Here is a 13,131-nt window from a genome sequence, read left to right on the forward strand (position 1 = left end):
GATGTCACACAAAAATGATTGCGATGTGAGAGCTACACAGACCCCAAGAGGGCTCAATGAAGAATTTAGCCTGACATGTTATCTATAAGAGTATGTACATTTAATGCATTAAATCAATCTTTTTTTTTTTTTTTACTTTTAATAATATGAAAAAAAAGAGACTTGTATCCAGGGTGAGGTAAATGACCTTTCTTTTCTCATTATTAGGGAAAGTTCATTGGCATATACCTTGAATTGTTTATATTGTTTATACTGTTTATATTTTATGTCTTTATTTAATGTTTCTTTAGACACTATACACTGTATAACTATATCACCTTTCAGTTGGTCAGTTCTAATCAACTTTTCAATTTTCAATTGGTCTTCATTTTTCCTTTCTATAGTTTTGAAATTGTTTGCCTTGTTTTTCTTCTGCCACTTTCCAGCTTTCAAATTGGGGGGGGGGGGGGTCACTGACCCCATCTAAAAAACAAATGCTCTGCAAGACTACAAATGTATTGTTATTGCTATTTTTTATTACTCATCTTTCTATTCAAGCCTCTCCTATTCATATTCCAGTCTCTAAAGGTGGCCATACACGGGCCGATAAAAGCTGCCGACAGACCGTGTCGGCAGCTTATTGGCCCGTGTATGGGGGCCCCCGACGGGCTTCCCCGATCGAGATCTGGCCGAAAGTCGGCCAGATCTCGATCGGATGGGATTAAAAATCCCGTCGGATCGCGGCCGCATCTGTTAGTTGATGCGGTCCCGCGATCCGACCGCCCGTTTGGCGAACGCTAGGATCCGATCGTTGGGCCCTAGGGCCCACGATCGGATCAGCCCGATATTGCCCACCTCAAGGTGGGCATATCGGAGGGAGATCCGCTCGTTTGGCGACATCGCCAAACGTGCGGATCTATCCGTGTATGGCCACCTTTATTCAGTTCAAGGCATGGTTGCTAAGATCATTTGGACCCTAGCAACCAGATTGCTGACATTGCAACCTGGAGAGCTACTGAATAAAAACTCAAAAATCACATATAATAAAAAAATGATTGTCTCGGAATATCACTCTCTACTTATTTTAAAGGTGAAGAACCTGTTTCACTGGCCCTTGATGAAATTGATCTCATTGCTTTATTATACACACTATCCCATAGTTACCAGAACGGGATATAGTAAATCTACTGGGTATAATGACGTTCTTTATTTTTACTCTGAATAGGGCTCCAACTTTGTGTGGCCCCTGCACCCTCTTGACTTGATGTAGGAAGGATTGCAGGTGCCTGGCTCATAAAGGCATTAGGCGGCTCAATCTGCTACACTCAATACACCAGTTCTTTGTAGACTTGTGAAATTAAATCAGAATGTGTGCAGAGAGCAGAGAAGTGAAGCCTAAAGCCATCCAGCTGTTGTGGTATATCCAGTCCCAGAATGGAACAGTGATGTTTATAATTGCACAAGTGCTGGAGGGCTGCAAACAAGAGCTCCCTGATCCCATAGGGCTGCAGCACATCATTGGGTATAAAAAGTGTAAGGCTCCTGACAGTGGGTATGAAATGCACCTGGGAATCTACTGCATTAAGGTGCCAGTGTGTATGGGCAGTGTGTGTGTGTATGGGCAGTGTGTATATGGGGAGTGTGTATATATGAGCAGTGTGTGTGTATGGGCAGTGTGTGTGTGTGGGGAGTGTGTATATATGAGCAGTGTGTGTGTATGAGCAGTGTGTGTGTGGGGAGTGTGTATATATGAGCAGTGTGTATATATGAGCAGTGTGTGTGTATGGGCAGTATGTGTACAGTGTGTGAATATAGGGAGTGTGTATATATGGGGAATGTGTGTACAGTGTGTGTATGGGCAGTGCAGATAACGGGCAGTGCAGAGGAGGGTCGGGGATAACACAGACCCGGACCCTTGGTTTATCCCCGGTGGTATCACTGATCAGTGCTGCGTGTTCTCCTCAGCGGGAGGTGTATAAGGTAAGAGGGTGGAGGGAAGCACAAAGTCCTCCTTCTCCAGCTGATCTCAGACAGGGGGGTGTGCCAGGCAACTGTCAGCTAGTGAGTGCCGCTCCAGCCGGGACAGTCGCACATGCAGGAGCCCGAGGAGGGCACGATGTGGCCCCAATGTATAAGAGCAGCATGGCACCCAGACTGAGCCCCCGCAGGGCACGGAGATACCTCTTCATCTGCACCTTGTGCCTGTCCTGCACCCTACTCTGCTACAACCTCATCCTCCGCAGCCAGTCCAGTATGAACAGCCCAGGGGAGCAGTCCAGTAGGAACAGCCCTGGGGATCATCACCTCAGCTGCCCTCTGCCCCCGTTAGTAGGGAGCAAGAAACTGCTGCAGAAAATCCCCCCGTGCCCCCACTCTGCCAGCACAGCCCCTCCAAGCAGCACCCCTCTTACCTACCCACCCTCCGACCTACAGGGCAAGGACCGCACGGAGCCGACCCCAGGAACAAGGACCCCATCAAACCCCACAGAGCAGCCCACGTCTTCCCCCTGGAACTGCACTGCTACCCCCAGATACGGCCAGAAGAGTCTCCCCCAGGCTATTATTGTTGGGGTAAAAAAAGGGGGAACCAGGGCTGTGCTGGAATTCATCAGGGTGCACCCCCAAGTCCGAGCCATGGGAACTGAACCCCATTTTTTTGACAGAAACTACGAGAGGGGTCTGGACTGGTACAGGTAAGTGATCTATCAAGGACAAGTCTGCTGTGAGCAACAATTATTCCCCAATTATTCCCCAAATCCTGACTTCTTCTAATGTGAGTTGTTAGAGAGCTCCTCTAGAGAACCTCTAGTTTATGGGGGTTCACTAAAATGCATCACACAACCTTCTATGTTCTTGCTGCTCTAATATCCAGTGCATGTGTGTGTGAATAAATATATATATAATATAATATATATAAATATATATATATGGGACTTTATAGAAGGTAAAATTAAAACTGGAAAAGGTTTATTCAGCCAGTGTCACAATCCCTCAAGGGAACAGTCCCTGAGATACAGAAATGTCAACTGAAAAAACCTTATTTCTTTTTTTTTTCAGCATTTATAATGTCACATGGTTGCACACTATATATATATATATATATATATATATATATATATATATATATATATATATATATATATATATATATAGATATATATATATATATATATAGATATATATATATATATATATATATATATATATATATATATATATATATATATATATATATAGATATATATATATATATATATATTATAACAAGTCAGAAAAAATCGATGCATTTATTAATAACATTAAAAGAACTGGTCAACGTTTCGGTCTTTGCCTAAGAAATGTTGACCAGTTCTTTTAATGTAATTAATAAAGTATTTATTTTTAACCTTTCTATTAATCCCAGCGTGCACCGATTCTTTCGGACTTGTTGGATAATACAGCAACGTTCGGTAGCACCTGGGGCATTTTTTCAGTGTATGGAGTGCGTTAGAGCCAGTGGACTTTTATATATATATATATTTATATATAATGTATATTTAACCATTTAGGTTACTGGGTGCAGCCTCCTCCCTCACCTTTGCAGGTGTAGCAGCAACCAACTTTCTACTTCTCTCTCTCTCACTCTCTCTCATTCTACACAAAGCCCTGAATTGTGTGAAATAATATTAGGGTGCTAGTTGAAAGGGGAAAGTTAAGCATTAACAAGCAATAAACCCTTTTGGTTTGGCACCTTTTTCTCCCCGCTTCATTTCAAACAGCTGGACGCAGGTGCAGGAGTCGGAGAGTTGTTAATTAGTGATGGGCGAATAAATTCGGAAGACGCCAATTCACAGTGAATTTCCGCATTTCAGTGCCGGTGAATAAATTTGCGAAACTGCCTCGAAAAATTTGCAGACGAAAAATCAGACGCGGTGAAAAATTTTGGGCATGCATCAGAATAGTCTCGCGCATAAACATTGTCGTACGTCAAAATTATTCGGACGCCCATTGACTTAAATCCATTTGGCCAAAATAGGCGCATGTATAACAATCGTCGCGGGTCGTGGAAATTGAGTCAAAGCGATTTTGACGCCATTGACTTCAATGCGTTTCACAAATTTTTCGGGGACAAATTCGCCCATGGCTTTTGTTAATCTGACACATCTTTAAATGAAAAACAAGGAATGAAATCCCAGTTGAAAACGCTAATTGCTGAGCCTAATGGGACCCCGTTCCCTAGAAGCACTGCAACGATTGCAGAATGGGTGCCAGCGCTATAACAGATGTGCTCCCAGCATTAGGAAGGCACCCAAATAACCCATCCTGAGCCTCTTATCTATAGAGTGTTGGCAGATTCATGGCTCATTGACTAAAGAAAGGCGTCACTAAACCTCTCTCATCAGCATTTCTTTGGCAAACAGGCACAGCTCCCAATCCCATATGAATATCCACATGGCAACTCTAGCTTCATAAATATATATATATATATATATATATAACAGAGCCTTGCACATATGCTTTCTATTAGTACATTTGTCTACTGGTGTCAGGAGCAAGATACACAATCTATTTTTTTGTGTGGCCCCATTACTGGCAATTCAATCCCTCGTGGAGTTCAGCAAGAGTCTGCAGGTGTTCTAGTTATTGTTTTATTTTTTCATTGGTCAGAATTATCAACGTGCCACAGGCAAGTGTAAAGATCCCAGGAGGCCATTTAATGGTGCATATTATCACTTTTGAATTTATCAATATCAACCAATCAACAATTAGCTTCCATCGGTCTAATGCAGTTATAATAATGCAGGCAACTGCCCATTTGCTACGTTAAAACTACAACTCCCAGCATCCCCCAGCAGCCAAATTCTTGAGATCCAACAACTGTATGGAGGCAGATTTATCGTTCCAGGGATTGAGCTATCTCTCCCCTTGATGGTAGGGTAGGGCATGATTCTCAATTATCTGAAATTAATTTTAGTCTTAGGCTTGAGTATAATATAGGCCATGATAAATTGCAGTTGGTCTTTATGCTTTTTTTTTTCTTTGCTCTGCAGTTGGAAACATAGGAATCCCAATAGAATCTGATTATAACATTTGGCTATTTTGGATACCGGGAACATTATTTTGAGAGCCAGGGAGGGAGGTTATTTAAGAATTGAAAAACTGCTAGGCATGAGGCGATGCAGCATATAATAAAAGTTCATTTATGGGTGAATTTTGGATGGAATAAAATCAGCTAAATCCCAGAAATAATCTGAGCAGTTGCTAGCATTGCTGCCTTGTGGTTCTGTTGTTCAGCACACTCTCTGCATGGGGTCTGTATTGAGTCTCAGGTTTTGTATAGTTGTGCCTCCGGGGTTCAGCGTTCCAGCCTCTAAAAGAAACCCTTAGGTTTGAGGAATCAGTTCGATGGACGCTCAAACCCCATTTAATGTTATTAGAAATACAACGTGGACAATGACTATTCAGGGGAGATTGTGCACTAGGAACTAAAAAAAAAGCCAAATTTTCCAATGAAATCCCAGTTACCAAGGGCAGCTATTTAGCACCCCTGGTGTAACCTCGGTCTTGGTTCTTACCTTGGCAAAAATGCTCCTGTTACTCCATTTAAAATTAGAAATACGCACAATAACTCACTTCAGACATTTATTTGTTCAAATTCGCCAAAGACAATGAAATCAGCATAATCCAATTTACACAATCCATATATAAGTATTCATGCATATCAAACCACATGGAAGTGTCTCTCCGCCGTCTGCTTACCTAGCGTCAACCACTCCCTCCTTACGCATTTCACGCCATTGGGGCGATTCGTTAGAGGAGGTGAGTTATTGTCGATGTTTCTAATTTTGAGTATTTAAGAATTTTTTGGACCTTTGCACAGTACTCACTAGCTGATAGCAATAAGCCATATTATTAATAAGGACTAAATGTTACTCCAGTGCTGTCCAACTTCTGTGGTACGAAATTTTTCCAGCCTACATAGTGGTGGGCAGATAATAGAAGCCAGTGTTGACCACTCCCTGTTTTTAAACCACATCCACTTTAAACTACACCCATGTTACTGCAAGATCATGTCCACATTAATTGTGGTAGCACACCAAAAAACCAAATGGTTGGTGCTCACTGCAGGGACATCACTTATCACTCATATGTGAAAACAGTTGTCATATTAAGAAATACCCTCAAATCCATATGCCTCCTCTTCCCCTTGGATAACACAGCACCCCCAGCACATGATTAAACACCTTTGGGACCCCTAACAATAATTTATTTTCAAATACTAACAAACCCCCAGAACAAATACCAGGCTTTTGTACCACAGGCAAAGCAGGGCACAAACAGGCAGAGTATGGCACACACAGGCAGAGCAGGGCACACAGGGCAGACACAGACAGATCAGGGCACACACAGGCACAGCATGGCACACACAGGCAAAGCAGGGCACAAACAGGCAGAGTATGGCACACATAGGCAGAACAGGGCACATACAGGCACAGCATGGCACACACAGGCAGAGTATGACACACACAGGGAGCATAAGGAAGGCAGAACAGAGCAAGAGACAGGGAAACCTATCAGGACTACTCTTATATGTACTACATACAGTGACACAGTGCTATTAGCATTTTGTATAAAGTGTGAACAGGTGAACAATGTGGCAGTTTCAGTCTGGGTCTCAGGTGTGAACAGTACAGGCCTTTAGGATATAACCAATAGAGTTATCATAGGTGTAAACAATGCAGGTGGGTCACAGGTGTGAACAATACAGGGATTAGTCTAAATTTGAGATTTAAACAATGCAGGGGCCAGTTAATCTCTGTAGTGATACCATTTAAATTTTACACATGTTTAGTAGACAAAGCAGGTAGGTGGGGCCTGCCAGTTGGACAGCTCTGTGTTACTCCATTTAAAATACAGGAATAGGATCTAGATAAGATCCTTTATATAGAATACTCCAGGTCCCAGGCATTCCAGATCCCATACAGAAGTGTCACAATGCAGTTGCCCTTTAACATAACTAGTTAACACTATGGTTACAACATTTCTGTCTGTTCCATAATAAGTGGATTTTCTTCTTGTCTCCTTCGTGCCTGCCAAGTGTGCCCCAGTTCTGCCTGATAACAGGACGGGCAGCTCATCTAAATGTGACATATGATATCACCATCTCAAATGTTTCAGTTAGGAGAATGCTGACTATGGATACACATTCCTTCATCATTCCTCGTGTTTCATTATCATATTGTCACAGTGTTTGCTAATTAGCAACGATGGAATGGTGTTGGGGAGGTTTTTGCCAAGTCAAGGAAGATAAAACAAACTATTCAGTAAAATATGAATAACCCAAGCTTCATAGCTTCCAGCAGGCAACCTGGAGCATTCCATGTGTTGTTGAACTACAGCTCCCTATGACAGCCAGTTAGTTCAACAAGAGCACTAGTACAGCCTTGATAAAAATCCGGGCATGGAACTACTTTGATCAGCCTTAAGCAGTGGTGCTGTGCACTTTATAGAAAGAGTCAGACACCTGAGTTCCACTCCTGTATGAATCAGAACTTCTGGGTTTCATATTTCTGCCACTTTACTCTTCGAGAATCCTGCAGTACTAATCTAATAGCTGTGCTTGAGTCATATTCTTTTAAGAAATTCCTCATTCTAAATGGTAGCTATGTCTATCTAAAATTCCAATGTTCTTGATTTAATATCTGTGCCTGACCCGGGCTGTATTTTGGTCTGGTGTCACCCTAGTTACCAGCCTGCCCATTTGGCTTCTGGACCTCGCACAGTACTGTTTGTAAATGACACTGACTCCTGTCCTAATTCCCCTTTAATATAAGCAAGTTGAATTTTATCTAAAAAGGCTTAAGTTCTATTTGTACTCATGTAGGGATACTAATTTCTTGGGTTGGTATTCGTGTTTGAGTTACACTCTTTAAAGGGTCATAATATTTACAATTAATATCCATGCCTGAGTTGTGCTCTTGTAAGCATCGCAGAAGTTAGAGCTAGTATAAATGTACTTGAGTTGTACTCTAGCAAGAATCCGTGTCTTATTTGCCCTCTAGTAAGGATAGTAAAGTTCTAGAGTTAATAATCATGCCTCATGGTGTGGTAACTATAAGGAAAGCAGACCCTGCACTCACAGGGGGGCCTTGGGGGAATAAACTGCAGCTTTCTCCATATATAAGAGGGTGGAAAATGTGTAGGTCCAATCAGGGCCAAAACTAGGTCTAAGCATAAGAGGCACCTGCCTAGGGTGCAATGGTGTGGGGGTGCTGGGCAGGCTCTGCTGCTCTCAACTCCCTCCTCTCTCCTCCTCCTCTACGGATTTTGTGAAGCAGCGCCCCAAGGCTGCATGATCCCAGCCCTGGCCTCTTCTTGCACGCCAGCCCCCAGGCTGCAGAACGGTCTTAGTGCTGGCCCCATGGTGTACCCTACACATGCAGCACCGGAGCACTGGGGAGCTTTGAGTCCCCAGTGCTTCTTAGGGATACAACTTGGCTGCATGCCACCCCTAAAATTTTGCCACCCTAGGCCCAGGCCTTTGTGGCCTCGCTACAAATCCGGGTCTGCTCCTCTTCCCTGCAAGAGGTGAGTGGAACCCAGTCTGGGTCCCGCTACAGATAGATAGGAGTAGTTAGTACTGGGCAGTGGGTAGTGATGGGCGAATTTTTTGCGAAACGGCGAAAAATTCCCGAAACGGCGCCGGCGTCTAAATTTTGACGCCGGCGAATTTTTTTCGCGAATTTTCGCGGGCGTTTCGCGAATTTATTTGCCTGCCGCGAATCGCTCAAATTCGCCGCGAATTCGCGCCTGGCGAATAAATTCGCCCATCACTAGCAGTGGGTGTTCCAGCATGCACTAGATGTATGAGACATGTAGGGTAGTAAGAATGGGCATTTGTTGTTCCAACTAGGAGTAAAGGGAATAGTTCCTGGCAGACACCCGGCAGGTACAAAGAGACAGTGAAGGACAAGCGAGGAGTCTGGTGGGCATCAGGCCAACATCCACACAGAAGGAAAAATTCCCGGATGGAGGGCGAAGGGGCACTAAGGGTTAACCCTGACCAGAGGCTTGAAAGCGAAAGAAGTCCCAGATGATGAGAGTGCCAGATTGCTGGAAAAGAACAAGAAGGGAGTGTAGTCCCAGTTGTGCTGGTGGAAGTGAATGAAATGTGTAACCTAAATGGAAAGTAATGGTGAAGCTGTCAAGAGTTAACTAAAGTTTTGGAAAAGAGAAACAACTCCCTGCACCTTTATTGGTTCTTCCTGTAGAATATGGTAGAACACTGCACTGCTATTGATGCACCCTTGCTCCTCTTATTTATAGCCACTCTACATGTTGCATCACTGCTTGCACAGACAGGCAAATCCCTGGGGGCTCCTGAGCAGTAACCTCAGTGGACCTGGCACCCCACCAAGGTCCCCACCTCAGTCATGAGGTCCTCCACCAACCTGCAACACCCCTCCCTCACTCGTTCATGCCTATTCTCCATTGCAGCCATGATTGGGAGGGGAAGTCAGGGGAAAGCGCCCATGGTTTCAGGTGGGTCTGGGTCAGAAGGGATCACAAGGGCTGGGGCCCACCAGGTTTTTTCCTGGTGTTCCTCCAGCCCAGTCATAGATTCTAGAGTAGATAGCTATGTTTAAGTTGTTCTCTTGTATGGATCCTAAGTTCTATAGCACATTCCCATGCATGAGTTGTACTCTATATCCTAAATTCTGGAGTTAGTGGGTATGTACTTGAGATGTACTCTAGATCCTAAATTTTAGAATTAGTGTGTATGTACTGTACTTGAGATGTACTCTAGATCCTAAATTCTAGAATAAGTGTTTATGTACTTGAGATGTACTCTAGATCCTAAATTCTAGAATTAGTGTGTATGTACTTGAGATGTACTCTTGATCCTAAATTCAAGAGTTAGTGTGTATGTATTTGAGATGTACTCTAGATCCTAAGTTCTAGAGTTAGTATGTATGTACTTGAGATGTACTCCAGATCCTAAATTCTAGAGTTAGTGTGTATGTAGTTGTACTCGTGTAAAGGTCCCAAGTCCTAGAGTTATACTGTATGTGCATGAGTTGTACTCTTGTAATGTAATATATGTGCAGTCTTTAAAAAAAGGTTTTTTTAAAAATCTTCTTTAAAAAATCCTAGGTTCTAGAGTAAATGTCCATGCCTGTGTTGTTCCTTTGTAAGGTTCCTAAATGCCAGAGCTAGCATATGTACCTGAGTTGTACTCTTGTAAAGGTCCTTAGTTGTAGAGTTACTTCATATGCCTAATGTATAAGTTCTAATGATGTAACAATCCAAAATTCTCAATTAATGTCCATGCCTTGTACTCCTGTAAGTTCTGGGGTTAATATACATGTCTGAGTTTCAGTCTTTAAGCGTCCCAATTTCTAGAGTTTATATCACTGCCTGAGTTGAATATTAAAGAGATGGTTCGCCTTAGCAACTTTTAAATTGGACTCTTTCCTGCTTTCAAAAATTGCAAATTGTCTCAGAATATCACTCTCTACATCATACTAAAATTTTAACATAAAGATAAACTACCCATTTAAGATTAATTAAAATATTTGTATTAAGATACATTGATTTGGACCCTAGCAACCACATTGCTGAAATTGCAAGCTGGAGAGCTGCTGAATGTGAAGCTAATTAAGGCAGAAACCCAATTAATAATAAATGAAAACCAATTGCAAATTGTCTGAGAATATCTACAAGTTAATTAAAGGTGAACAATCCCTTTTATTCTACATTGCATATTTATAATCCTTGTGTAAGACATAAGTCCAATATTGTAGAGTTCATGTTTGTGCCCGAGTTGTACTTTTGCAAGAACCCCAAGTACTAGATGCAATATGTGTGCCTGAGTCACTCTAGTAATTATTATCGAATTAGCCACTTGAATGTTTGGGAGGAGGCTCAGTGCCCGTCCTGAGATGCTTCCAGCAATCAATATGTGAGATGAGCAGAGATCATTTAGAGAAATGAAATAGCTGTGAGTGAGGCTGGAGACAGGCAGCCCCGAGCCCACAAACACCACGAAAGTGCCTGCAGACAGATGCATTGCTTTATTGCTGGCATGTCACAGCTATGTACTCCCAGCTATTATCAGCTATAACTCAAAGCATCCAAACCCAGCAAGGACCGCCTAGGGACCGTGGAGGGGGGCGTAATTCAGAAATGATGGAGGGCTGTTGTCACAACCCTGGCTTTATGGTTTATGGATTTATTTTGCTGCAATAGGGACTACAATATGTACAAAATCACAGGGTTAAAATGCCAAAACAGCTGAACTTTCTCATATCAGTGCCAACTACACAGAATTCAGTGCCACTGACCTAAAGGTGCTTCCCCATAGACAGCCTGCCACATTTTCTGCCAGCTTAGCACACATTAAGTGCAGAGGGGATTAATTACATTACAAGCACATTGCTTGCCTGCAGCATCCGGTGAAGAATGCACTATTGCCCAGCATCTGGCGCAGACAAGCTGTTTGTTACACCGCCAGAAGTGCATATACAGATGCACAAATTAGGGAGCAGCAGAAGTCACTAGGGCAGGCAGTAACCAGGGCTTGTCTACACCCCTGATGCAGCACTGTCCACCTCAAGATTTCTGTTATTCAGCACGAGGTAGAGTCCTGCCTGGGTCCATTTTTTGGAACCCGTACCGACCCGAACCCGCAACCTGCAATCCACAACCCGGACCCACAACCCGCATTCTTACCCGTTTGTACCCGCTACCCGACCTGACCCGCAAGAGCTAACCCGCATCTATAGCCGCACCTGGAACTTCTACCCACAACCCGCAGGGTACCGCAGGTTTTTGCGGGTAACCGACCCACTGCAGGACTTTAGCACGAGGGTCACATCCCAGTGGGTACAAGTGCTCCATCAGACTTTATGATAAACTCCTTTGTATAAGGGGGTTTCATTTACCATTAATATAAGCGCCTGAGTTCTAGATTTACATCTGCATTAATACCTGTACCTAAACTGACTTTAAATTCAGCTGTTAACTTTACCAAACTTGATTTGACTGCTGCCCTTAAAGGGTGGTTCACCTTTAAAGGATTTGTTCAGTATAAAAATAAAAACTGGGTAAATAGATAGGCTGTGCAAAATAAAACATGTTTCTAATATAGTTAATTAGCCAATAATGTAATGTATAAAGGCTGGAGTGACTGGATGTTTAACATAATAGCCAGAACACTACTACCTGCATTGCAGCTCTTTTGGTTTCCACTGATTGGTTACCAGGCAGTAACCAATCAGTGACTTGAGGGAAGGGCACATGGATAATACCTGTTTGCTTTTGAATCTGAGTTGAATGCGGAAGATCAATTGCAAACTCACTAAACAGTTATGTCCCATGTAGCCCCCCATCAAGTCACTTCAAGTGACTAACTCAGAGTTAGAGAGCTGCAAAGCAGGAAGTAGTTTTCTGGCTATTATGTTAGACATCCAGTTACTCCAGCCTTTATACATTACATTTTTGGCTAATTAACTATATGAGAAACACTTTTTATTTACCCAGTTTTTATTTATACACTAAACTGTTCCTTTAAGTTAACTTTTAGTATGTTATAGTGTGTCCTATTCCTAGCAATTTTGCAATTGGTCTTCATTATTGATTCTTTATCATCTTTGAGTTACTTGATTTCCTCTTCTACCTCTTTCCAGCTTTCAAATGGGGGTCACTGAACCCAGTCGGCAAAAAAACATTTTCTTTCTGAGGCTATAATTTTATTGTTATTGTTACTTTAACTTATTTTCCTGTTCCGTCCCCCTCCTATACTTATTTTAGTATCTTATTCATACCACTGACTAGCTGTTAGGGAACAGAAAACCCTAGCAAACTAGATAGCTGCTGAAATACCAAACTGGAGAATTGCTGAACAAAAAGCTAAATAACTTTAAATACTTAATATTAATAAAAAAATGAAAACCCATTGCAAACTGTCTCAGAATATCACATCATCATATTAAAAGTCAATTGTAAACGCAGCCCACATGGTATCCTGCGTACGACAGAAGGAGCATATTTACAAGATCCTAGCGTTTTGGTACTACACCCCTGAAAAACTTCACAAGTTTTTCCCCGACCATTCTCCTCTCTGCTGGAGAGACTGTGGTGCCGGTGGTTCCCAGCTACACATTTTTTGGG

The 13,131-nt window shown here is 42.5% G+C and overlaps 1 protein-coding gene across 1 annotated transcript in view; it reads left to right on the plus strand.

Moving 5' to 3' along the window:
• The first annotated feature begins 1,815 nt into the window (after positions 1–1,815).
• hs3st2.L (heparan sulfate-glucosamine 3-sulfotransferase 2 L homeolog) overlaps positions 1,816–13,131 on the plus strand; it is a 30,963-nt gene continuing 19,647 nt past the window's right edge. The window contains exon 1 of the mRNA XM_018236459.2: positions 1,816–2,672. Within this exon, the coding sequence (XP_018091948.1) occupies positions 1,834–2,672 (839 nt within the window). The 5' untranslated portion in view covers positions 1,816–1,833. The remainder of the gene's footprint in view (positions 2,673–13,131) is intronic.

Source organism: Xenopus laevis, chromosome 9_10L (assembly GCF_017654675.1).
Source record: "Xenopus laevis strain J_2021 chromosome 9_10L, Xenopus_laevis_v10.1, whole genome shotgun sequence".
Taxonomy (NCBI): domain Eukaryota; kingdom Metazoa; phylum Chordata; class Amphibia; order Anura; family Pipidae; genus Xenopus; species Xenopus laevis.